Raw genomic sequence first — 26,734 nt, 5'->3', positions numbered from 1 at the left:
TGCCCACGTTCTCAGGGTGCCACTGCTCCAGCACAGGCTGCCCGGAGCCTCCTGGCACCAGTCCCTGTGCAGGGACGTGCCTCTGCTGCCTGCTCTGCGCCCGTGGGTGGGTGTGAGCGGATGCTGAGAGCAGAGGAGAGGCTTTCACACCTCCTCTCTGGTGATCTAAATGGCTTCACCAGTGCAGAGCACCCAAAGCCACCAGCCAAGCGCCCGAGGGGTGCAAGTCATGTGAAGGTGGTTTTTTCTTGGACGCATGAACAGAAAGAGCAGCAGATGGAGCAGAGCAATCTGTCTCAGCAGGGTCTGATCCTGCTTCTCCCCAGCTGGAGAACAGCAGGATCCTCTGCTCTGGGCCCTTGGCTGTCTGTCCCCCTCCACACAGATGGACAAGGCTCCCCCCAGGCACGGGCAGAGCTGCCACGTCGCCACGGGCTCCAGGCTGCGTAGGCAGGAGTTGGGATTTTACTGCAATAATTCACCAAACCTTGTAAAGGGTCAACAATTTATCAGCTCCCTCTCTCTGCCAAGGAAAGAGGAGTTCAGCACGCTGTGTTCTTCCACCATGAGATTTATGGCAGATTGTGCCAAATCCTGTTCCCGGGAGCTGGACTGCCTGCTGATGCTCCCAGTGGCACTGGGGCAGCCCTCCTGGCTCAGCACACGAGGCAGTGAGGGAGCTGAGAGCCCTCGCTGGGCCTGTGCTTGCTGGCTTTGCTTCCCAGCTCCCCCGGGAGCCTGGGATGGTCACACAGAGCAGCCTGGACCAGAGCTGGGTTTGTGTAACAGCCCAGAGGAACGTGCCTCCCTGTGTGTCCCCAGGCTGGAACAGGATGCCTGAACTGGCAGGGACTTCACATCTGATTCCTCCACATGTTTGTGCACGTACACAGAGCACAAACCCATGCAGGTGAGTGAGAAATGCCACCCTTTACATCCATTGCTGTTCTGCTGCCCAGAAAGGAAGGATTCTGTACTACAGTCCCTGTCTGGAGAGCCGGGTTTCAGCCAGAAAAGTCAAAGTCATTTAACGCAATCTGACCACAAGAGCAGGGACTGGAGAGGGCAGACAGCACCGCACAGCATTCCTGACACCAGGAGCTGCTTGCGTTTGCTACAAACACCCTGCCAGCCCCAGAGAGCAGCCTCAGGCCCCAGCACTGCAGCGCCGGCACACACCAACCGGCCTCTCCCTTCTCCCACCGAACAATCCACACTGGGAACCCCACCCAGACCCGGCTGCCTCGTCCTGGCACCCCAGCGGTGCCGAGGGACTGGGCACAGGCGCCGCTTCAGCCGTCCCCAAGCCCCAGGTGAGTTTGTGGTGACTTTGCCAAGTCACCCGCGAGCGCATCCCGGAGCCTATTCTTGGGTCTGGCATCGTGGCAGTGGGAGGAGGGAGCGGGTCTGCGTGGGGACGGGGGACACGTGGAACGAACAGACAGCCCCTGGCTAAACACTCACCCCCCACGGCCACCCCTGACCGAGACGGTGGGGCAGGAACAGCAGCGGGGACACACACGGAGGGCTGGGGACACACGGAGGGCTGGGGACACACGGAGGGCTGGGGACACATGGGGCTGCTCTCCCTGCGGGAGGGAGGGGAAGGGTCCGGCGCGGCTCCCGGGAGGCCGCGGCCCCGTTGGCGCTCGGTTCCCGGCGAGGACGCGGCTCCCGGAGCGCTCCGGGCGGCGGGAGCTGTCCGCCCCGCGGTGCTGAGCCCCGCGCTCCGCCGGGCCCCGCTCCCGGTGCCGCTGCGCTTCTCCGCAATGCCAGAAGTTTCATCCCGGCCCGGGGAGCAGCGGGAGCGGGGGGTCTCCCATCGGGGATGGCACGGCCGCTTCCAGCAGCCCTTCCCGCTCCCGCCGCCCCCTCCCCGGTCCCGGCTGCATCCCCCCGCGCCGGGCGGTGCCCCCTCCCCGGGCCGGGAGTCGTTGGGCCCCGGGGAGCCCCGGGGAGCCCCGCAGCCCCGCTCCGCCCCTCTCCGCCCCGCTTACCTGGGCGCGGGGCCGCGGGGGTGCCCAGCAGCAGCAGCAGCAGCAGCAGGGCGAGCAGGCAGAGCCCGCGGGGCCCCGGCATCCTGCGGCGGGCGCGGCGGCGGAGCCTCCGAGCCGAGCCGAGCCGATGCGATCTGATCCGATCCGAGCCGCGCCGAGCCGAGCGGGGCCGGGCCGGGCGGGGGCGGGCGCTGCCGGCGGAGCGGAGCCGAGCGGAGCGAGCGGGGGCGCGGCGGAGGGCGGACCGGAGCGGAGAGCGCGGGGAGCGCGGAGCGAGCGGCGGGGGAGGGCGCCGGCGGCCGCTCCGGCCCCCGCGCAGCGCCGAGAGCTCCGGCCCCGCCCGCAGCTCCCCCCCGCTCGCCCCGGCCCCGCCGAGCAGCCCGGGTACGGCTCCCGCAGCAGCCCCGTGCCCGCGGTTTCCTCCGTCCTCCTCGGCTTCTTCCCCCTCCGGGAGTCCCGGTCCTCCCCCAGCCCGGTCAGTGCTCCCGCTGCAGGCCCCCCATCAGCCTGTCTCTTGTCCCATCTCACTGCCCCTTGTCACCAAGCCCCCTATAGCATCCAAACCCCCCGCAGCACCCCAAGCCCTTCTCACTCCCTCCTCAAGCCCAGATGTACCCTCCTTCCCTCTCCTCCAGCTCCTCCAAAGCAGGCTGTGAATAGGGCAGAGGCACTGAGGGGAGGCTCCCATGGCTCCCTTGGGATCAGGGATGCTCTGGGGCTTCTGGCCCTGCTGCTGGAGGGAGCTGCAGCTGGGACCTGCCTGACCTCACTGGGGTGGGGGCACTGAGCATACAGAAGCCCGCAGTTTGTGGGTGCTGCTTAGAGCCCCCCGTAATGTTGGGCTGGCCATGGGTGAGCACTGGGGTACCCTCAGTCCTGTGGCAAAGGAAGCAGCACACAGGCGGTCCCTGCTCAGGACCCGGCCCCAGAGCTCCTCAGCTTCCTTGCCTGCAGGGGAACCATGGCCTGGATGGCTCCCAGGAACCCCCTGCCCGTCCCACCAGCAGGAGCTGTGAGCCCAGGGCTCCCAGCAGGCCCCTGCTGAGCCCGTGGAGCACACGGTGTGATTACATTGACTTTGAGAAGAACAGAAACAGAGGCTTGGCTCTCCTGAAATCCCAGATGCTGCCCTGAAATGTTTACTGTGAATCACCTCCCGGGGAGAGCGCCTGGTCCTCTCTGGACCTGTCAGCTCCAACAGCCAGAGCGATGTCAGGAGTGCACAACACCAGTGTCAAACAGCACGAGACACAGCCCAGCCCCTTCCCTAAAGAGCCACTTTGTTGATGCTGCCATCTGAGAAGTCCCCCGGCTACCTTTGCGGGAGCAATTACACCGATCCTGTTACCTCAGCAACAACCATCGCGCTCCGGTGTCACCACCAGGGCCACCACGCAGCACGCACCGAGGCAAGGAGCTGTCCAAACACAGGGACCGGTCCTGCTGTGTTTCCCCCGCCGGGCTCTGCCGAGCTCCCTCCTGCCGCTGGAAGCGGAGGCAGCAGCCCGGGGATGCTGGGGAGAGGCCGGCAGGTCATTTGCATTCCCGGTGTCACTCGCAGCCGCTGCCAGCTGGGAGCAGTTGGGCAGCAGGCTCGAGAAGAACAAAAATGAGAAAGAGAGAGAAAGCAGCGAGAGGTGCAGCGTGTTATTTAACACTGTTACTCTCCTGCCCAACTGGGACTCGCCTGCTCAGAGGTTTAATTTGGTCGAACAAAGCTTGTGGCACAGCGAGCCCAGCCTGCACTGCTCCCCCTCTGCTCCAGCCTCGCTTCCCTCCCTCCCGACCTGCCGGTGCTAAAGATAAGAGTTGTCTCTCATTTAGCAGTTCTCCTTGAGTGATTTTTATTGTGCTCATCTGCATTGTAGTAAACTCCTAAGATAGCCAGATAATAACAGCAGTGCCATGGAAACAGGCAGGAAAAAGAGACCAAACACCGTATTTGTGATGCAGAAATGCCCACGAAGTGGCAAAAGTTGTTAGTGATGGAGAGGGAACGGTGAAGCTCAAACCTCAGCTGCTCAGCCGGGCTTAGGGAGTGCAGGTGGGCCCAGCTCCCATGAGACTGCACCCCATGGGCATCCAGGGCATCACACCTGGGGAAGAAGGGACCTGCTGCTGGGAATTGTGCTGCCTGGGGTCCTCCTGTCCCTCCAACAGCTTTGCTGGGGGCTCAGACGAGCTGGGAGGCCGGAGTGTGTGCAGGGAGACGGGCTGGGATGAAGCACAGGATGCACGGTGGGATGCACTCCCCAGAGCTGCTGTGATTTGAATCATTTCCCTCCCGCAGCGGCGGCGCCGGGGCCTAATGGGCTGTAAAAATCTCACCCGGAGGAACGGCGAGGTGTGTGCCAGGAGGGGCAGCCTCGGTGCTCCTGCTGCTCCCCAGAACACCCTGCAGCTGGGACCTGCCACCCTGAAACCCCTGCAGCTGGAGCAGCTCCTGCAGCCCTGGCATGGCTGGGCATGGCTGGGCATGGCTGCATGCACAGCCCAGCTCCACAGCAGGGACAGCACTAACAGGAGCGGGCAAAACGTGGCCTCTTGAGCTCCTTCAGCAGCACTCAGGGCCAGAGATGTCTGCGTGGTCAGAAACCTGAGGTATTCCAAGAAATAAGACAAACATCTCCCGAGGCCACTTTATGGGCATTGCTCTAATTAGCACCGTGTTCATCGGCCATTACCTCAGACCTTTGATTAACAGTGGAGAGAATCAATAACTGCTCTAAAAACTCAGATAAGTTTCGCAGCTAATTTTAATTTCACATTTTAATCTTGTATTAATGTCAATCTTAATTACCATAATTAAGTCAGATGTGACTTAGCAAGAGCAGCTTGGAGATAAGATGTTCAAGGCAGACGGTGCCTTTCTGGTGCTGCTCACTGGGGTTTGGGAAGGGGCTGATGATAGGGAGCAGGGGGGGCTCCCACAGGGAGCACAGGACACCCACTTTCCTGTCCTTCCCAATGTCCCCAGCTTGGGCTCTGTCCCCTGGAGCCACTCAGAGTTGCTTTGCCTTTTGGCAAAGAGTCGTTTTCATTTCGGGTGCCCCCAGCCCCTGCACCAGGCAGCCCAGGGAGGTGACAGCCCCACGGTGCCAGCCGTGCCTGCACTCCCCTTGTCACAGCAGCTGAGATCCATGAGATCCGAGCTGCCCAGAAAATCAATCCCTCATTTATTTCCGCGCCTGCGGTGCCGCAGCCGCCGGCGCTGCCGCGTTTGCTCTGCAGTTGTGCCCCATCGATCGATCGATCGCCGCCCACTCGCAGCTCCCCGCGCCCCCGGGGCAGGGACAGCGCTGCCAGGGGCTCCAGCCAGCCTGTGGAACCCTGCACACGTCCAGCTTTGGGATCCTGTGCATCTGCCCTGCAGCGGGGTGGGACAGACCCCACAGGCAGCTCCTGTCCCCCCACACTGGTACAGCCCCAGGTGGGACCTGGGGACAGAGATGCTTTGGGGACAGACCCCATCAGGACGGGCCCCTGGCTCTGTGTGAGCCATCCCAAACATGCTGGGGGTTATTTTGAGGATGCAGCTGCTCCTGGGGTTCCCATGAGGGCACAGAGGGCATGCAGGGGTGTGACTGTGTTCACAGGGGTCTTAGGATGAGGGAAGAGACAAGGATCTGACTCCATGTTTCAGAAGGCTTGATTTATTATTTTATGATATATATTACATTAAAACTATACTAAAAGAATAGAAGAAAGGATTTCATCAGAAGGCTAGCTAAGAATAGAATAAGAAAGAATGATAACAAAGGCTTGTGGCTCGGACTCTCTGTCCAAGCCAGCTGGGCTGTGATTGGCCATTAATTAGAAACATCCACATGAGACCAATCCCAGATGCACCTGCTGCATTCCATAGCAGCAGATAACCATTGTTCACATTTTGTTCCTGAGGCCTCTCAGCTTCTCAGGAGGGAAAATCCTAAGGAAAGGATTTTCCATAAAAGATGTCTGCGACACAGGGGGTGCCAGGCTGCTGCCCCTCCTGCCCCCTGCCCACACAGGGGAGCAGCCTCCTCCCTGCAGCTCCCTTGGGAAGCTTTCACCCCTCCTCCACTGTGCCCAGAGGGGCTTCAATGGCACCAGGAAGCGGAAAAATAACCTCAGCTTTGGACTTGGAGGCAGAGGTGCCCCGTAGTGCAGCTGAAAGGCTGCTCTGAGGAGCCGTGCCCAGGCTGGGGGCACTGCTGCTGAGTGGCAATATTGTCCCAGGGCAGAAAAGGCCTTTGTCCCTCTGAGATGGCAGAGCCACTCCAGCCTTTGGCTTTGGGAACGGGGCTGATTGCCTGCTTTGCCTCCCAAACACGGCGCTGAATGGGGGGTTTGAGCTGGAGGCCAGGCTGGCACCCTGCCCCTTTGAGCCAGTGCCAGCGGGCACAGCTGGGGGCCCGCTCAGGAGGGAAGCCCTTGTTCCTTGTCAACAGAAGAAGACTTTGCACAGCTTGAAAATAGGCTCCCTGTTGCCCACTGGGGTTTGCAGGGGGCTGAGGGAAACAAACCCTCTGAGGGGAAGGCAGGCAGCAGCATCCCTGTGGAGCTGGAGGCATGGGACAGCCTGCCCAGGGTGCTGTGTCCCCAGGGTCACCTCTGCACCCCTCAGTGTCCCTGTGTGGGCCACCCCAGCACGGCTCCACAGTCCCTTTTCCCCTCGTGGAGCAAATGCTCTCCTTGTGCACCAGGACTGAAGCCTGGGAGCACCTACCTGAGCCCATGGCTCCTTAATTCCCCTGCCAGAAATCAGGACATTGTTTTATGCTCCATGCATAATTCATCATTCAGAGCTTAATTAACTGAAGCTCCTCGTGGCAATGCCTGGAGAGGCTCCCACCAGCTCCAGGCACTTCCAGCCACTCCAGCCCATGGCTGCCAGGCTCCTTCCCAAGGCAATGGTGCTGCTCTGGTTGCTGTATCCATGTTTCACTGCTGTGCTCTGATGTCCCAAAAGTTTGCAAGACTTTTCTGCTGTGATTTTCAGTTCTTTTCAGCTCCAGCAGGATTTGCATCAGTCACGAAACAGCCAGTGGCTCCATGGTCCCCCCATCCTGACCATCCCCACAAATCCTGGAGAAATCTGCAAATCTGCCTTCTACAAATCTGCCTTTCAGCTGGAAAATACCTGCTCTGGGGAGGCTTTCCTACCTTGTCCTGCCTTCTCTGCATCCATTCCAGAGTCAGTATTCCTGCCAGGACTGTTGGTGTTTACTCATTGCATCCCATATAAATTGCAAGAGAGATTACACTGATACATAAAACAGCATTTGTAAATCCAGGAGTGCACAGAACTGTTGTCCTCTCTTGCAATTCCTCCTTGAGGAATAACGAGAAGTTTTTATGAAGTGAGGCAGAGTGCAGCATGATTTTACTGCTATCCCACTGCCTCTGGAGAGAGGGATTTCTTTGCCTCTGCATTACTCTACACTCACTGTAATCCATTAATTGTCTCCAGGAGGATGCTCTGGCTTTCTCCCTCACTCCAGTGTCTCCCTGTGCATTTCAGAGTCTCCTGATCCAGGCAGGAGGGCTCAGCACCACTGCTCAGCACCCTGAGCCAGGCAGGAATGCCCAGCAAGGCAGGAGGTGTCTGCAGGACAGGATGAGCTGCATGCAGCCCTTGGCCCTCAGCACCAACCACAGGTAAATATTTTTCATTTGTCTGGCTCAAATAATTTCCCCATGGGAACCACAAAAGCATTCTGTGAGGAACTGATGCAATCAGCATTCCTCAGTGATGCTGATTGGGAATAATCCCTGAGTTGTTGGAGCCACTGGAGAGAGGGGGTGAGCACCAGTGGGTGGGAGGGAAAGGAACAGGAAATAAGGGAAAAGAAGGAAATCACAGATTCCAGTCTGTTACCAGTAACCATGGCACTGTGAAAGGCAGGCTTTGTCCAACAGCTGATTGTGATCTTTGAGGGGATGATGCATTTGAAGGAGGGAGGGAAGGAGGGAGGGAGGTATCCCATGGCTGCCGTGGGTTGCTGTGATGGATTGGATGTGGCAGCAGGCACACTCTCCTGGAATCAGTTGATGCAGTATCAGCACAGCGCTTCCTCAGCAGGAACGCACTGGCTCGTGGACAGATCCCTGGAACAGGCAGATGAGGAGAACCACCCTCACAAGGAGGAATTAGTAATGAGCCCACTCAGACCCGGTTTGCTCTGCCACTGCTCCAGTTCCCAGGGCCTGCAGGCAAACCCCAAATCCCTGGAGGTGCTGCACAGGCCAGGATCAGTGGCTGCTTACCAGAACAAGGACCTGCAGCCACGCAGCACTGCCCTGATCACAGCACACAGTCAGGTATTCTGCCAAAGCAGCCACTCACATCAACTCATTTCTGTGCCATGAAGCAGGGGTTGGAAGGTCCCAGGGACTGGAAGGTCCCTCTGCAGTGGCTGAAGCAGGTGGCCTTGCTCAGCTCCCAGAAAGGCCCTGCAGCTGGAGCAGGGAGCGGCGCTTTGCTCCCCCACAGCTCTGCAGAGGCAGTGGCAGCCCCACAGAGCCCTCCTGATGGCCTGGCCAGCAAAGCCTTGGGCCAGCAGGGCCACACCTGCACCTCCCCTGCGTTGGGCACCCCCAGGGACCAGAATCCATGCACGGGGTGGCACAAGGAGTAGGACAGTGGCACTAACTGCAGCTGTGCATCACAGGGGAGGTGACAGCCCCCTCCCAGCCCACCCCTGTGTCCTCCCTGCTGCCCCAGCTTGGCTTTCTCTGCAGACTCTGCTTGCACTCTTTGTGGGGGGAGGAAAAAGGGATTTGTACTAAAGCTCTTTGCATGAAAAAATAAAATCCATACTGTGCTGCTTTGCTCTGCCCCGGCTCCCAAGCTGTGATGTTTCATTGATTAGCTTGTAAGAGCTTGGAGCAGAGCCCGTGCTTTGCTGGGAGCATTTCCGCAGCTCCCGCAGGTGGAGAGCCATTAACCGCCTCCAGCCTGTCCCTCCGCCTCCCGGGAGACTCTGGGCGGAGGCTCTGGGCTTGTTTAAAGAGGAAAAGCCCTAAAACACAGCCCCACACCGTGGCTGGGGTACTCACACCTTACCCTGGCGGGGTCCCCACTCAGAGTGTCACCCCCCTGCCCATCCTGCAGCTCTGGGATAATAACTCCCAGGGATCCTAACAAAAGCACAACATTTCACTGGTGCAGAGCTGTTGTGGAGCTCGCTGGAACTTCCTGCTGCTGCTGCGGGTGTCAGGGTGATGAGAGGCCGGCAATAACCCCGGGCACTCCCTGAGTGCTGCTGTGCTCTGGGATTTGTGGTGGTGGAAGGGCTAATGTGGCTCCTGATGCTCCATCCAGGCACGGGATTTCCTGGAGGGGCTCATCCCTGGATGTCCTCTGAGCTCCAGGCCATGGCTCTACCCCATTGCTCTGAGTGTTTTGGGAGGGTGGGCAGAGACCCCAGCGTGGTGCCAAGGGATCCGGGCAGGATGGGAGTGGTGGGAGGGAGGCTGGTGATAAAAACCAGAGCAGGCTCCCGGTGCTAAAGTGATCTCAGCATTTATTATAAGAAAAAGAAAGGCCCAAAGCAAGGGGGCCCGAGCAGGACCGTTCCCATCAAGGATGCTGCAGTGCCAGCACTGGGGCTGCTCGACGGCCCCGATGTCCCAGATGGAGCAGCACAATTCAGCGGGTCAGAAGCCCCTTTTTATCCTGTTTTTTGTCCCTTTAGATTGGTTTCTTTTTGGATCCTTCATTTGCATGAAGGTTTTAGGCCTTGATTGGCCCATTACAGCTCTGTCCAGGCTGGCTCGTGGTGCACTTTACTGAGGTGTAATATGGTACCTTGAGTACCGTATTTCTTTTAACCACCCTTTTACAATAGAATAACCAGACTAACAGCACATGCTTAACAATATATCGACTATTTTACAACAGTTTTTAACTTATTTTTAACACTGGGGAGGAGGAGGAGCAGCAAGCAACAAGTGTGGGGCGCTGGCCGAGCAGCAGCGTGTGCGTTCACGTGGTGGGAGATGCAGCTCAAGCTGCCATGGAATTTAGGGAATGCACTGCAGGAATCACAGACCTTGGGGTTCCCTGGGGCTGTGGCTGCTGCTGCCTGTCCCCCTGCAGGGGCTTTGCTGAGAGTGCTGCACTCCTTTGGTGGGAGAGCCCACGGATTCCTGCAGCTGCAGCACGGTGGGAGCAGCGCCTGTGTCCCCTGGGAAGGTGCTGCCTCTCCATGGCACAGGACACAGAGCTGCCACTTGTCCTCTGCCCACTTGTCCCACCTGGCATGGACTGAGGCAGCACCCCAGGATGGTCCTGAGCATGGTTCCCTTCCCTTCCCACCCAACCCCATTCCAGCCCTGTGAGAGACATTTCCAGCTGCAGACAATGAGTGTGTGAGGCACCGAGTGGCTGTGTGTGTGTCAGCTGAGTGACACGGGCGTGTCCCAGGGCAGCTCAGCTCTCTGTGAGCCCCTGGGAGATGGCCCTGTCCCCGTCCTGTCACCCGGAGATGGCACCAGGGCTCAGAGCTGCTCAGGCTGTGGCTCAGGCGGGGCTGGGAGTGTGAGAAGGAGCTGCAGGTTAAAGGAGGTCACTTTATTGCAGTCAGCACTGCTGAGATCCCTGAGCTGCCACGGGGTTAATGGAATAAACCAGGGAAATTTGTAAAGCTCTCCCCAGCACTCAGGAGATCGGTTTTTGTTTTGTGTTTGGCAGTGGAAGCAGATCCTGCTCCGCTCTCCCTGAGCTGGCCATTGGGATGACAGAGTGAGGGCTGGTTTTGATTCCCAGGAGGGAATCAAATACCCCACATACACAGTTTCTATTTTAACATTCTGTTATAACCCGAAACTATATTTAACACACTACATAAGAAAATTAATACAGCATAACTTTCTAACATAACACATAAAAGCTTCTTGGGAAAGGTGCTGCACCAGCCCCAGGCCCCCAGACTCTTGGTGGCCTTGAGGCCACCATGTGCCCATGAGGGACATGGGACACACAGCCCAGGTGAGTGCAGGGAGGACACAACATCATGGGGGAATTAATAGGGGAGAAGCCTCCTGACAGCCCACGTGTAGGTCTAATAATTTACTATTACTGCTTTTATGGCAGAGCGTAAAAATCTAAAATAAGGCTGGGAATTGTCAGAGAATCCCACACGGGGCTGAATTTTTGCATAATCAGAAATTCTGGAGGCACAGTTGTTAGGCTCTGGTGCCTTCCTCTGGAATCTGAGGGGTTCACCAGGCTCCCACAGTCCTGGTGATGGGGTGATCTTCTCTGATGGAGATCTGTCTGTCCAGCCTCAGTGATTTTGGGAGCCAGAGATCCCTTCTCTGCTCTGACTCTGGAGAGCAGCCCCCACCTGTCACGGTCATATTTTATGAAAAATCCTTTCCTTAGGATTTTTCCTCCTGAGAAGCTGAGAGGCCTCAGGAACAAAATGTGAACAATGGTTATCTGCTGCTGTGGAATGCAGCAGGTGCATCTGTGATTGGGCTCATGTGGTTGTTTCTAATTAATGGCCAATCACAGCCCAGCTGGCTCGGACTCTCTGGTCAGTCACAAGATTTTATTATCATTCCATGCTTTTCATTTCAAGCCTTCTGATGAAATCCTTTCTTCTATTCTTTTAGTATAGTTTTAATACAATATATAGCATAAAATAATAAATCAGCCTTCTGAAACATGGAGTCAAGATTCTCATCCCTTTCCCTCATCCTGGGACCCCTGTGAACACCACCACAATTGGTGACCCCGAGTGAGGAAAACTTCCACATCCCACCCTGCACCTTCCTGTGAAAAATGCGTATTTTGCAATTGGCTTTTCGCAAATATTAAAAAGAATATTATATGTGTTATGTTCGAAAGTTATGCTGTATTGATTTTTTTAAGTAGTGTGTTAAATATAGTTTTAGGTTATAACATAATGTTAAAATAGAAACTATGTGTGTGGGATATTTTTTTAAAGAGAAGAATGAGGTACTCGCACTGAGATAGCAGCCACAGGACTCCTAAATCTTTCAGAGAAAGAGAATTTATTGCTCCATTATCAGAAGAAGAAAACTTCTTCCTGCCTTGCTCAGCCAGGACAATGCTATTAGGATTAAGAGGAAGAAGCTGACACTGACCAGACAGAATCCTGTGTTTGAATGGAATTTATGCACCATGTATGAGATGTATGAATAAGCAACAGGCCATTGCTTTTAAGGGTTAATCCTCTGTTAATGTGGATCCTTTTTAGGGCTTTATGCTGCCCAGAAAAGGTACCCAGGCTGTCTGTACCTCTTTGTTTCTATTGTCTCATATTGTCCTAAATCCAAATTGTCCAAATTTTTATTACTCTAATTATATTACTATTTTTACAACCATTTTATTACTATTGTACTTTTAAAATTTTAAAAACGAGCGGTTGGCGTTTTTCACCCTCCCGATCCCCCTCCAGCTGTCCCAGCCTCTCTGCAGGGCCCAGAGAATGCACTGAGAGGTTTTGTTTTCAAGGCCCAAGCTCTCCATTCCCCTCCACGTGGCACGGGTCTGTCCCTGGAGGGTGACATCAAGCACCGAGGTAATTCTGCCTGCAGCGCTAACCCTGAGCCCTTATCACAATTACTCCCAGGGCCACTGGATGATACTTGGTAATTACGTGGCTCTTTCATCTGGGATCTGAGAGCACTTACTGATCAATTAATTACACTTTCAGCAGGCTCTGGCCCGGCTGCCAGATGCAGATCAATAATCCCTCTCCTGAGAGAGGCTGGCTCTGAGTGGCACAGCCCTGCCAGCACAGGGCTCACCCAGCAGGATGGTGCCCAGGGAAGGTGGAGGATGAGGGCAGGGAAAGCTCAGGGGTGAGAATCACAGGATTTCAGTTGGATAAAACCTCCAAGATCTTAAAATCTAAACTTTACCTGTCGGAACTCAGCCCATCCTTTTGGATGTCCAGAGTTGCTGAGAACCCCATCAGGGGGCTCGGAGACCCTGGCATGCTGCCCAGAACACCTGGGGATTTGATTTTGACCCTTGGAGCAAGTTGCCAGCTTTGTATGAGGACGTGAAAGTCACACAGGTTTGAATGGTGTAATAATAAAATATGCAGAGGGTGAAAATGTAGATTTTAGGATTTTTGGTATGGGGGTTATGGGGACAAGATGGAGGAATCAGGGTGTGTCCAGTCCCTCTTCTTTATTCTTCTTGTTCTCCATTTTCTGCAGTGCTGTTGGCACTTTGGGATTGGTTTAGAGTAGAAGTGCACTGTCTAACATAGGTGATGGGTATTGGGAATTAAGTGTAAATATCTTCTATGTAGTTTGTAGTATAAAAGGACAACACCGCCTCGGGGACAGTCAGAGTGCCTGTGGCTGCCCTGCTGAGCAGATCTCAGCTGGGCAGAAAGAAAATTTTATAGATAACAATTAATAAACAACCTCAAGACCAAAAAGTGAAGAGTCCAGACTCGTTCTTCAGTTGTGCAGGCCAAAGCAGAGACATCCTGCACATCTTGGGGCAGCAAATATCAACAGCAACCCGAGGCTTAACCAAGCTCAGGAGGGTCCTGAGCGCTGCCAGCTCTTCCACACCCTCCACAGGCTTTGTTCCCCTGCTGTTGGAGACAGATGGGAGAGGGGAAGTGCCAGCAGCTCCTCCTGGTCCTCACAGCCCCAGGACAAGCTGTTGACTTGTTGGACACAACAGCACTGGGAGGAGTCCTGGCAGGAGCCACATGAGCACAGGTCACAAATCTCCTGCACAGAGAGAGCCTGGCTGCAGCCAGGTCTGGATTTATAAATATAAATAAGATGGAAAGCAGGAGTTGCCCTCAGGGCATGCAGGGGTGGAAGATACACGGTCTCCTGCTGAAAACTCTTCGGGTTTTTCATTGGTTACTGCAGGAGGAGAAAACTCACAGGGCTGGGGAGGTGCTGGAGGAGGGAAGGACCTGCAGGAGGATTTGGTGGGAGAATGGGAGGGCAGAAAGCTGCCAAAAGCTGCGGGTCCATGGCAGCCCCATCCCTCCTGGCAGCAGGGGAAGGATGGGGTCAGGTGAGGACCTGAGGCAGGGTCGAGGATTAAGCCCAGCTGGATCTGGGGGGTTCTGGGGTGTCAGGAGCCAGCCCAGGGCCAGCCATGCTGACAGCCCACAGGGCTTCTCACCTCTTATTGCAACGACCTTTTCCTCACAGACTTGTCCTGTGTGGATCTAATTGACACAACTGGGGAAAGTTATTGATATTCTATTCTATTCTATTCTATTCTATTCTATTCTATTCTATGAAAATTATATACTAAAACTATACTAAACAAAGAGAAAGGAGACATCAGAAAGCTAGACAAGAATGAATAATAAAAATTCATGACAAGACTCAGAGAGTCCGACACGGCTGGCTGTGATTGGCCATTAATTAAAAACAATTCACATGCTGGCTAAACAATTCTCCAAATCACATTCTAGAGGAAGCAAAACATGGAAAAGCTGAAGGTTCTCAGCTTCCCAGGAGAAGAAATCCTGGCAAAGGGATTTTTCAGAAAATATGACAGTGACACCCTCCCTCCTTTCCTGGCCGCCCTCCCGGCGTGTCCTCCCCGTGTCACCCAGTGCCACCACCAGGGCTCCCAGTCCCTCTTCCCGCTACTGGTGAGGGTGGTAGCACATGGGGAGGGGGAAGCAAGGCCGGGTTTTGTCCCCCTGGGACAGTGGTGTGCACTCTTGGCTGTCCTTCCTTCCTCGCAGGCAGCCTCAGAGCCCAGATGGAGAGCGCCATACGGAGTTTGGTTTCCCTCCCAAAACACGCGGCACGTTCCCTGCCTGTCTGACAGGGCGTCTGTGCCAGGCTGTGTGACACGGTGACAGGCACAGCCAGGGACCAGCCACCTCCCTCAGCACCCAGGCAGGGAGCGGGACACAGGGTTAGGAAAATTAATCCACAAACACCAGAGGTTTATGTACAAAAAGGAGACAGAGGAGTCCTTTTTTTGGCTTTATTCAAATAAAGGGAGAGGCCATGGGGCATTCCCCTGGGATCTCTCAGCTTTTTGGAGGACGCAGCCTCCTTTTTATCCCAATTTCCTGGCCACATTTCTCTTCTCTCTTTCCCCATTGGCTGAGGGACTTGGGAGGTTCAGACTTCCCAGAATGCCTGATACCAAAGATTCCCCTCTAATGTATAACCTTCCCTTTTAATTTTTAATTCTTACTGAATTTAGGGTTTTTTCCCCACTGGCTGAGGTGCTTGAGAGGTTCAGACTTTCCAGAATGCCTGATACGAAAAATTTCCCTCTAATATATAACCCTCCATTTTAATTTTTAATTCTTATGGAATTTAGGGGTTTTTCTTCCCCACTGTTTCTTTCATCTGTCAATGCCTCATTTCATGTCTCAGCAAACCTAAAGTCTATTTGTAAAAGCAAATATCCTTTTCCATTCATCAATCAGTGGAATCCTTCCCATTGTTTCCTTTATCTCCCAGTGCTGGTTTTCTCTCCCAGCAGACCTACAGCTGGTTTGTAGGGACAAATCTGCCATTCCTCTCACAGGGGAGCTCTGTCCCCACCACTGGGCCACCCAATCCTTGTCCCAGGGCACAGGGAGGAGGTTTGGGAGCTGAGGGCAGGTGTGGGACACAGATGTGGTTATTAATTGTTGTGGTGTTGTGAGGCTCTTCAGGACGAGGTGAGAGGTGAGAATTGACTCCAAGTTCTCAGAAGGCTGATTTATTATTTTATGATATATATTATATTAAAAGAAAATTAGATACTGAAACTTTACTAAAGAAAGAGAAAGGAGACATCAGAAGGTTAGCAAATAATGCATAATAAAAACCCATGCCAGACACAGAGAGTCCAACACAGCTGACTGTGATTGGCCATTAATTAAAAACAATTCACATGCTGGCTAAACAATTCTCCAAATCACATTCTAGAGGAAGCAAAACATGGAAAAGCTGAAGCTTCCCAGCTTCCCACCAGGAGAAGCAATCCTGGTGAAGGGATTTTTCATAAAATATCACAGTGACACACAGGCAGGGTGGAGATTTTTGCTTCCACCTGGGGCTTGTTACTGAGAGCTGCTAACAAAGCAGGGCTGCCCCTTGCAGGGCTGCTGCTGTGCAGGAGGGTGAGGATGAGGATGAGGAGGGCTTTTACAGGGGTGTGCAGTGCTGGGGTAAGTGAGAATGGCTTTTAGCTGCAGGAGGTTATGTTTACATTCAATATTAGGAAGAATTGATTATCTGTGACTGCTCTGAAAGCCATGGGTGAGGGGGTGGCTGTGGGGATGTCCGGGCACTGGGATGAAGCTGTGCCAGCACAGGGATACAGGGATGAGCCATCAGCTGGGATTTCTCCAGTGCTTAAAAGCCTCCTTCACATTCTGTGCCACGAAACACAGCCGCGATTTTTGCTTTACAAGCGTGATTGCTTCTAACAGCATGAAATTACAGCCAGAGCTGGTCAGCCTGGCAGCAGATAAGGAGCTGGGACTGTGGCACTGTGCTGGTACATGGGGAGGGAGGGTGGCAGCCCCTGGTGAGCCACATCTCTGGGATATCCTGGTGGGAAGGCAGTGGGGAGCCCAGAGGAGCTGGAAGGGCAGAAAGGATGAGTCAAAGGGGCTCAAACTGGGAATAAACACACGTGGCTGCCCTGTCCAGGGCATGGTCAACCTCTAATTTGTGGATTCCAGTTCTGAGTGCCCTGCTTCAACACTGCTCTGTCCCACACCTCCCTAAATCCCTGTCATTCCTGGCATTCTCCTCACTTTGATAAGCTTTTTTACCACTCTGAGGAAAAAAGGTCTCCATTTACTCATCACTGCTCTAATTCCATTTGTGAGCTGTGGGTGTCAACCAGAGGTGGGCCAGCAGGACCTGGGAAGGATTCCTGGCAGAGCCAGCCCGTGTGTGCTGGGTGGGATTGATTTCATGGTGCAGAAACCACTCAGCAGCAGCCCCTGCCTGTCCTCCTGCCACGCACAGCGCCGTGGAAAATGCACTTATTCCCGTATTAGACCGATTCTCTGAAGTTCAAGCCTTCCAGGTATTTCTGGTCCCTCCCAGTCTCGCCATCTGCTTTCATCCCCTTTCATCCCTGTGCCTCCCTGGTTCTGCTCTGCTTCCTGTGTTTGTCAGAGGGCAAATAAATCAGCTGGGGGCTGGCCCAGGGCTGGGAGGCTTTTCCTGGCGACTGCGCTCTGCCAGCCTGACCTTTCCAGGGAGCAGCCCAGGCCTGCTGCACATGGCATTCCCTGTGCCACAGCAGCAGCAGCACAGCCAGGAAAGGGCCCTTCCCACTGTCTGGGTGTGCTCTGTGCCCAGAAAGCCTCGAGCATCGTGGCATGGCAGCAGAGGGGTCTGCAGGGCTGGTGGTGGGACAGGAGTCAGGGCAGGGCTGCTCTGGGAAGCACTGAGTGCCTCTGCCAGCTCCTCAGACCCTGATGGATCCCTGTGGCTGATGGCTGAGTCTCTCAGCCTGAACCAAGCTGACAGCTTCCAAAAATCCTGTTGATGGATGATCTCATTAACCGGGGATGCTCTGTGAGGGAGGGAGAGGAGTGAATGACTTATTGCCTTCACTGGGGGCTTTGCTGGCAGCATGGGGATGGTTCATTCCCTCTTCCCCAAAGGCAGGGAAGGTGTGTTTGTCACTGCAACGTGGCCTGGCAGGTCCCTGAGGCGCTGGGAGCAGATGCCAGGCAGAGGTTGGGGTGCTCCTTGCTGGTCCCCATCCTGCTGCAGCCCAGAAGGAGCCAGTGAGGGTGACCCAAAGCAGCCAAGGAAGCCACAGGCACAGAAAGGTCCCTGCAGCCAGGAAAGTCACCTCAGTGTGCTGGAGAGCCATTTCCATGCTCAGCACCCATGGTTTGTTCATCCCTGTGTGCTCACAGCGTGGAGATCCAACAGGGGGATTGTGATGGTGTTCACAGGGGTTCTTGGAATGAGGGAAGAGACGAGGATCTGACTCCATGTTTCAGAAGGCTTGGTTTATTATTTTATGACATATATTACATTAAAACTATACTGAAAGAATAGAAGAAAAGGTTCTCATCAGAAGGCTGGCTAAGCTAAGAATAGAAAAGAATGAATAACAAAGGCTTGTGGCTCGGACAGAGAGCCCGAGCCAGCTGGGCTGTGATTGGCCATTAATTAGAAACAACCACATGAGACCAATCACAGATCCACCTGTTGCATTCCACAGCAGCAGATAACCATTGTTCACATTTTGCTCCTGAGGCCTCTCAGCTTCTCAGGAGGAAAAATCCTAAGGAAAGGATTTTCCATAAAAGATGTGTCTGTGACAGGGGATGATCCAGCACAGGAGTGGGAGGGATTTTGATTTTTCTTTCAGGGATCATGTTTATTTTCTTGTCACTCTTCAAGGAGCCCTGTGCAGCAGTGTGGAGGATGAACAGGCTCTCCCCAGGGGTGCCTGGGTGCAGTTTTGGCAGGGGATCAGGGATACAGGGACTGAGTGGGGATGGACTCTGCCCTTCAGCACTGCTGGAGATGCTGAGATGCTCTGGGGCTCATGGCTAAGGGGGGGACACAAATTGATTCACCCAAGGTTGTCTGCTCTTGAAGGGAACAGCTAGAGGGAGGAGAGTTTGAGCAGGGGAGGGTTCCTGGCTGCATTAGAGGAAGATTTGCAGCGCTGGCTGTGGGATCAAGGACTGCATTAGTATTGACCTCAGGTGTGGTGAGATTTCCCAACTCAGCACGAGGCTGTGCTGGACTCTGAACCTCACAGAGCACGGGGCAGACAAAGGCCATGCCTTGCAGGAGTGTTTGGGGTCTTGATTCATCAGTGTCTCCTCAACACCCCCATTCCCAGAGAGGAATGTTAGGAGAATTAATCCACAAACACCAGAGGTTTATGTCCAAAAAGGAGACAGAGGAGTCATTTCTGGCTTTATTTGAATAAAGGCAGAGGCCATGGGGCAATCCACTGGGATCTCCCAGATTTTTGGAGGACACAGCCTCCTTTTTATCCCAATTTCCCGGCCACATTTCCCTTCTCTCTTTCCCCATTGGCTGAGGTACTTGAGAGGTACAGACTCCCCAATATACCTGATACCAAAGATTTCCCTCTAATGTATAACCCTCCCTTTTAATTTTTAATTCTTACAGAATTTAGGGGTTTTTCTTCCCCACTGTTTCTTTCATCTTTCAATGCCTAACTTCATTTCTCAGCAAACCTAAAGTTCATTTGTAAAAGCAAATACCTTTTTCCATTCATCAATCAGTGGAATCCTTCCCATTGTTTCTTTTAGCTCCCAGTGCTGGTTTCATCTACCAGCAGACCCACATCTTTTTTGTAAAGGCAAATCTGCCATTCCTCTCAGGAAGGATGCCCTGGCAGTGCAACCCACAGCCCTGGCTGCTGGTTGTGCATCAGGCACCAACGTGGTACCTGAAAGCAAAGGTTGTGCTGAGCAGGATCCCAGCTCCAGTCTCAGGGAGGGAGGGAGATGATTGAGAAAGGCTGGAGGAATAAAAATCCCCTCTCCCCTCATCCTGCTGCTGCAGCACTGGCACGGCAGCAAGGCCTCATGCTGGGCTCCAGGCAGAAAGAGCAGGTGATGGTTGTAAAGTCAGGTGTTGCTTGCAGGAATGAGTTATCCCAGGAAAAATGCAGGTTTTCTCCCCCTCTGTGAGCTCCTGAAGCTCTGATATGCTCCTTCTGCAAGTGAGAGAGCCAAAGGGAGCAAGGAATCAGCACCATCTTCCCCCTAGAGTTCTTCTTCAGGCTTCACTTGGTGTCATAATGATCCAATCAATCCCAGGAGGCTCCGAATAATTATTAATTAAGGCAATGATTGGGTGATTTGGCCGTCATTGCAGCTGTCTTTCACAGGGAGAGAGAAAAGCCTGTTCCTTTCTTATTTTTCCCTAAAGCCTGACTCTGATGGCACGAGGCTGCTCTGCAGAACACAATGTAATAGCAGGGTGAGTCACAGCCGAGGATTTGTATTCAATATCGGTTCGGATTACATTAGCTTTGCCTAATGCCTGAGCAATAAAGTGCCTCTTCATTGTATAGCTGCAATTTATTTCGGCTCCTGGGTCGGTACAGAGCAAACATCCATCATGCAGCAACACGTGTGCCCTGCCGGGGGAGCAGGCTGGGGGATGCCGGCTCTGCCTCTCCTCCTGCTCCCGCCAGGAGTTCCTATTTTGTCACGGAATGAGTTCCTATTTTGTCATGGAATGAGTTCCTATTGTCATGGAATGAGTTCTCATTGTCGTGGAATGAGTTCCTATTGTCATGGAATCCTGGAACAGCTTGGGCTGGAAGGGACTTCAAAGCCCATCTTGTCCCTATCTTGTCCCTGCCATGGAGAGGGGCACTTTCCACTGGAGCACCGTGTCTCCAAGGTCTGTCCAACCTGGGATGGGGAATCATCCATTTGGTGATTGGGATGGGGAATCATCCATTTGGTGATTTGATTGGGATGGGGAATCGTCCATTTGGTGATTGGGATGGGGAATCATCCATTTGGTGATTGGGATGGGGAATCATCCATTTGGTGATTGGGATGGGGAATCATCCACTGGCTCAGCCATAAAACCTGCCTGGGTGTCCCACCAGAGCCCAGAGCTGAACAAGGTGGCCCTGTTCCCCCAGCAGGGTGTGGGTGCTTCACTCCAGGAGCAGATCCCTGAATCCCCACGGCAATCCACAGGTCCTGGAGCAGCGTTCCAGCTCCCTGCAGTGTGCAGGCTGCAGCTGCTGCCTCTGAGTGCTGGTATGTGGATCCCTCCAAGCCTCCGTGCACCCAGCAGGTCCCAAGCTGGCGCTGTTTTGGTCCCATCCCTGCCTCACATGCTGCTCCCCTAAATTCTGTAAGAATTAACAATTAAAAGGGAGGGAAATCTTTGGTATCAGGTATATTGGGGAGTCTGTACCTCTCAAGTACCTCAGAAATGGGGAAAGAGAGAAGGGAAATGTGGCCGGGAAATTGGGATAAAAGGGAGGCTGCGTCCTCCAAAAATCTGGGAGATCCCAGTGGATTGCCCCATGGCCTCTGCCTTTATTTGAATAAAGCAAAAGTACTCCTCTGCCCCTTTCTGGACATGAACCTCTGATGTTTGTAGATCAATTTTCCTAACAAGAGTGGCATGGGTGCTTTGGCAGAGGAGGAAGATGCAGGAAAGCAGCGAAGGCTGCGAGAGCACGGCCCAGGCTCTGCTCTGCTGCAGCTGCTTGGCAAAGGCTCCCATGCTGGGCTCTGGGCTCAGTGCTGCCAGCAGAGCCCAGAGCAAGGGCAAGGGGACAGCCAGCACTGCCTTTTTTTAGTTTGCAGAGGTCTGGGAAAATGGAGCATTTTCCTTGGCTGCCCACCCAGCTGAGAGGAATGGCGGGTTTGTCTTTACAAATGTTATAAAACAATTCGTGCTAAAGGAAATGAAAAACCACAGCATTTTGTGTACTAAGGCCAGTGTTGAGCAACAAGCAGTAATAGGCAAAGTGATAAGGATGGAGATTCAGACACCAGGAGGACACTGGCTCCAGAGGTGGATATTTCAAGGGATTTTTTTGTCTGACAAGACCCCAGCAGGAGACATTTGATAGGCATCATCAATAAGATAATATTCAATGCCAGAAGTTTATCCCAGAAGATTTTCACCTGACAGGATCACAGCAATTATTCTCACAGTTCTGAGAAACGAGGCAGCAAGAAAGAAAACACTATGATATTGTGCTAAAGAAGGGCCCCTTCCAGACCCCAAAAGACTGTATAAAACAAACCCCTTAGAAATGGCATTTGGAGACCCACGGGGACTTTGGTGCAATACAGGCCAAATCCTGGGTTTCCCCAACTCTGATCGCCTGGCTCAGAGTCGAATTGCTTGTGGCTTTTTCCAAATTTATACTTTGATTATTTAATAAATTTCCTTAATTATTAAATTGGAGTATTGTAACACAAACAAGCTGTGGGTCTGCTGGTGGATAAAACTAGCACTGGGAGATAAAAGAAACAATGGGATGGATTCCACTGATTGATGAATGGAAAAAGATATTTGCTTTTACAAATAAACTTTAGGTTTGTCGATAAATGAACTTAGAAGTTGAAAGATGAAAGAAACAATGGGGAAGAAAAACCCCTAAATTCCATAAGAATTAAAAATTAAAAGGGAGGGTTATACATTAGAGGGAAATCTTTGGTATCAGGTATATTGGGGAGTCTGTACCTCTCAAGTACCTCAGAAATGGGGAAAGAGAGAAGGGAAATGTGGCCAGGAAATTGGGATAAAAAGGAGGCTCCAAAAAATTGGAGAGATCTCAGGGGAATGCCCTATGTCCTCTCCCTTTATTCAAATAAAGTCAAAGGACTCCTCTGTCTCCTTTTTGGACATAAACCTCTGATGTTTGTGGATTAATTTTCCTACCACAGCAATGATTCACATGGGCAGCAGTGAGTAAGAGCCTTATCTTTATTTACTTGATGCTTTCGTGCCGGCGCCGTGGAAGAACTCGGAGGAGGAGGAAGGGCAGCTCCACAAGGAGCACCCGTGAGAGGAGAGCTGAGCCAGTCACTGATGATTTATGAACTCTCCTGTGCAGGGCACAGGTCCCTTTGTGCCTGGCACAGAGGCACTGGGCCTGTTGAAGGAGGGAACTGAAGCTTTGCTCGGAAAAGCTGCCAGGGATTTTTATTGCCTGGGAAACGCCCCCGCATCTCCTCCTGCCCTGGGTGTCCCTTCCTGTTTGTCACCTGGCCAGGCAGAAGGAGCAAGGAGGGATCCATGAGTGCTCCCAGGGAGCTCTCTGCAGTGTCCCCAGGGGGGTGGACAGATCAAAAAGTCACCACCTGGGACAGATCAAAAAGCCACCACCAAACGGGGACCTGGCACTGTGACCCTCCCCAGGTGGTGACACAAAGTCCTGCAAAATGTGGGGGTGAAGGAAGTGGCTGCAGGGCTGTGCTGGGAGAGAGGAATGCCCCTGGGATGGGGTCCTTAGGGCTGAGTGATGCCACCACCCTTGATTAGCCCATGAGCTCAGGTGTCCCCAGGGCTGGACACCGCTGCTGTCACCGCCCTGGGACAATGAGAGCTGTCCCACGGAGCTGTGACGGCGCTGCTGCCAGCTGGAGACGTGGTTAGAGGTGACATCTGACTGCTGAGAACACCTCAGCCAGCCCGTGACTGCCAGCAGGGCTGGGCCCGTGCCAGGGCTGGGCCAGTGCCAGCTCTGGGCTCTGCAGCCACCGTGGGCGCATGCCCGGCTCGGGATGGGGCTGCTCCTGTGCCTGTGCTGGGACATCCACCTGCAGGGCACCTCCAGCACCCTCTGCTCGCCCACCTGCCCTTCCCAGGAGCCTCATTTGCTGCTGAATAACACAGGAGCAGCACTTTGTGGTGCAGCACCACCTCACCTGTGCTGTGGTGGCCAAGCCAGAGCCCTGCAGGGTGCATTGTCACCCTCCTGTCCCTCCCATGGCAGGATGTGCTGGTGGCATGGCCGTGGCAGCAGCTGTGGGAGACCACAAGGACTGAGCAGGGCAGGGAATTGTGACCCTGTTCACAGGGGTCTCAGGTTGAGGGAAGAGACGAGGATCTGACTCCATGTTTCAGAAGGCTTGATTTATTATTTTATGATATATATTACATTAAAACTATACTAAAAGAATAGAAGAAAGGATTTCATCAGAAGATTAGCTAAGAATAGAATAAGAAGGAATGATAACAAAGGTTTGTGGCTCAGACTCTCTGTCCGAGCCAGCTGGGCTGTGATTGGCCATAAATTAGAAACAACCACATGAGCCCAATCCCAGATGCACCTGTTGCATTGCACAGCAACAGATAATCATTGTTTACATTTTGTTCCTGAGGCCTCTCAGCTTCTCAGGAGGAAAAATCCTAAGGAAAGGATTTTCCATAAAAGATGTGTCTGCGACAGGGAATTCCCTCAGTGCTTCCCAGGCTGCTGGGATGGGAAGGGGGATCCCTGAGCCCTGATCTTCCCACAAAGCCAGCACCGCTCCCTCTAAGGAGCTTAATCCTTAAATCAGCCATGGGGCTGATGCTAAACCTGTTAGTGCTGGCAGCAACACCCAGGAGCTGATGGCTCCATGCCCAGGGTGGTTCTCTGGGACTAAAAAACACTTCCCATGCCACAAAGTTGGGCTAAAAAGCCCTGTTTTCTGGGACTGCTGGCGAGACGGTGCCCTGAGGGAGCGGGGGAAGCTGGATTCCTGGGTAAATCTGCTGCCATCCAAGAAAAAAACCACATTTTAATCAAATCCAAGGCGATGCTGCAATCTAGACACAGGAAATATAGGCCATGCTCACAAACTGGGAGGCTGCGTCCCAGAAAAGATCAAATGTGGAAATAATTTAGAGGCTGGAGGAGCAAAAGCAGCTCCACAGGCATTCCCAGGGCTCTGACACCCTCCAAGGCTGGGGGCAGTGGCCCCAGCACTGCCCTGGTGAGGTTTAGGGGGTTGCTGTGGTCCTGATGCACCTGTGGGACCAAGGGGAATATTCCATGCAGGGCTGGGAAACGTGCTTCGTTAAAGAGGGGTTTGGCAAACAGGAGAGGGTGAATAAAAGAAGGAGGAGAATTCTCTGAGGAACTGAAAAAAACACCACTGAAAGGCAGGGAGGGAGTGAGGTCCCTGGGGTTTAGCCAGGGAGGATCCAGAGGTGCCTTGAATCCGCTCTGCAAAAATGTTCCTGGGATACAGCAAGCTCTGAAAGGGCCTTTTAATCCAGCAGGGAAAGCACAAGAGAGCCAACAACTGGAAGCTGGAGCCAGACACATTTAAATTAGAACAAAAGACACATTTCTAATAGCGAGGTAATTAACCACTGGAACGAATTATCAAGGGGAAGTGATGCTTTCTCAGTCTCTTGAAGTTTTCAAATTAATTCGGGGTGTTTTTTTCTGAGGAAAAAGCTTCACTTGAGCAAAAAACAACTGGAGGAATTTACTGCCTGTGCTCCCAGACCCTGCAGAACACTCTGGCCTCAAAATCAGCTTTTTTGATAAAACTGGTGGAATTTTTAAGGCAAGCCCAGATCCAAGTAATTGCCATGGAATGGGAAGAAGAGACATTTCCCAGCATATTCCTGTTCCCAGTGAAGCTGGTCCTGCCACAAGCCATGCTCTTACACTTGTCACCCTTGGGGCAATTCCTTTGCCCTCTGCTAAGTGAAAAATTTGGAATTTGGAGAATGGTCTGGATGCATCCCCAGGGACCTGCTCTGGGTCATGGGGCTGCAGCTCCCTGGTGCAAAACCACGCTGGAAACAGAGCTCTGTCTGAGCTGGGGCTCTCCTTGCAGGACTCTATGGATAAATGCACAGATTATTTATATTTATATTTATATTTATATTTATATTTATATTTATATTTATATTTATATTTATATTTATTTCTATATTTATTGCTATATTTATTGCTATATTTATTGCTATATATTTTATGTTTATATTTATCTATTTACATTTCTGTGGCCCACTGAGCAATGGCACGACTGCAGTGGCCATGCCAGGGGTGAGGTGGTCCCTGTGTGTTTGGTGTCAGACAGTTTGGCCCTTCCTGTGAGCTGGGGCTGAGCAGGGAAGTCAATCACAGCTGCTCCACAGAGCTCTGGTCCTGTAATTACTCCGTGATTAAATAAAAACGTAATTCCTTCAACACCTCCGCACTCCTGCTTTATTGCAGGAGAGCCCACACAAGGAATTAATGTTTAAATAATGGCTTTCCTCCCCAGGAGCAGGCTCTGAGATAGGCAGGAATAAATTAATGCTCTGTCCCATGGATGGAAGGAGCAGCACCTTGCTGGGGGCCATGGAGGCGATGGTGCAGCATCCACTGGGATTTTCCCAGTGATTTCTCTCTCTCCACATCTCCTGGGCACAGCCCAGGGGTCCCTGGGGCAGAGTGCAGAGTCCCTTTGAGGGGTACAACACCCCAAATCCCCAGCCCAGCTGGCACGAGGAGCCTTCCTTGGCAGGGCCTGGAAATTTCCTGGTAATTCCTGCAGCTGGGATGGAGGTTTGGTGCCTGCAGGAGTGCAGGGAATTCCAGCTGTTGGCTGCATGGATTTCTGAGCTGTCCATCTTTCCCTATCAGCAGCTGCCTGGAAATTTCCTGGTAATTCCTGCAGCTGGGATGGAGGTTTGGTGCCTGGAGGAGCGCAGGGAATTCCAGCTGCTGGAATTCTGAGCTGTCAATCCTCCCCTATGGGCAGATGCCAGCTGGGACGTCAGTGCCTGGTGAAGAATTGTCTCTACCTGCAAAGGGCGACGCTGTTTCAAGCTCTTTATTAAACCAAGCACAATCCTGTGCGCCAGAAGAGATGAAGAAAAGCTCCTGATAAGTGGGACTGGCCATTCCCTGAGTTCCCAGTCTCCTTGGTTACAGTACAACACACAAATGCTTTTCTCAGCGAGCAGGCTGTGAGCAGAGTTTGAATCCCAGACTGGAGCGGTTCTGCCTCTCTCTGCCTCTACCTGGTGCTGCTGGGAGGATGCTCAGCACAGGGGGGGTGGGGAAGGGGCTCCTGCTGCTTCTGCAGAGGTGTCTGAGGGATGCAGAGGGAGCAGATCCAATGGGCTCTGTGCAATCCCAAATCCCAAAGCCCAGACAAGCTGCTCCCTGCTATTAACAGGACTGGATGGAGGATGTGCTGCCTGCTGTAACTGGTGTGAGGGGTATGGGCACCAGTGTGGGGCTCAGAGAGCCTCAGCCCTCACCCAGCACCTCCAAGGAAACCCAGGAGGGTGCTGGTCCCATATTCAATGCACAGAAAGGTGCTGGTCCC

General features: G+C 53.3%; 1 protein-coding gene and 1 long non-coding RNA gene across 3 annotated transcripts in view; one reads left to right on the top strand and one right to left on the bottom strand.

Annotated features, from left to right (window-relative positions):
• Positions 1-2,476, bottom strand: part of SEZ6L (seizure related 6 homolog like) — a 42,354-nt gene extending 39,878 nt beyond the window's left edge. Inside the window, exon 1 of one of the 2 annotated variants that reach the window (XM_054645809.2) lies at positions 1,998-2,476. In XM_054645809.2, coding sequence (XP_054501784.2) covers positions 1,998-2,079 — 82 coding nt within the window. In that variant the 5' untranslated portion in view covers positions 2,080-2,476. The remainder of the gene's footprint in view (positions 1-1,997) is intronic. The other variant, XM_054645810.2, reaches the window with a different exon arrangement.
• Positions 1,176-25,258, top strand: LOC143695478 (uncharacterized). The gene is made up of 3 exons (XR_013184697.1): positions 1,176-1,313; positions 7,501-7,637; positions 24,855-25,258. It is a non-coding gene; the product is annotated as an uncharacterized LOC143695478 (long non-coding RNA).
• Positions 25,259-26,734: the final 1,476 nt, after the last annotated feature.

This window comes from Agelaius phoeniceus, chromosome 18 (assembly GCF_051311805.1).
Source record: "Agelaius phoeniceus isolate bAgePho1 chromosome 18, bAgePho1.hap1, whole genome shotgun sequence".
Lineage (NCBI taxonomy): Eukaryota > Metazoa > Chordata > Aves > Passeriformes > Icteridae > Agelaius > Agelaius phoeniceus.
Note: the sequence above shows the minus strand (reverse complement) of the source record. Positions and strands in the feature narration are given on the sequence as shown.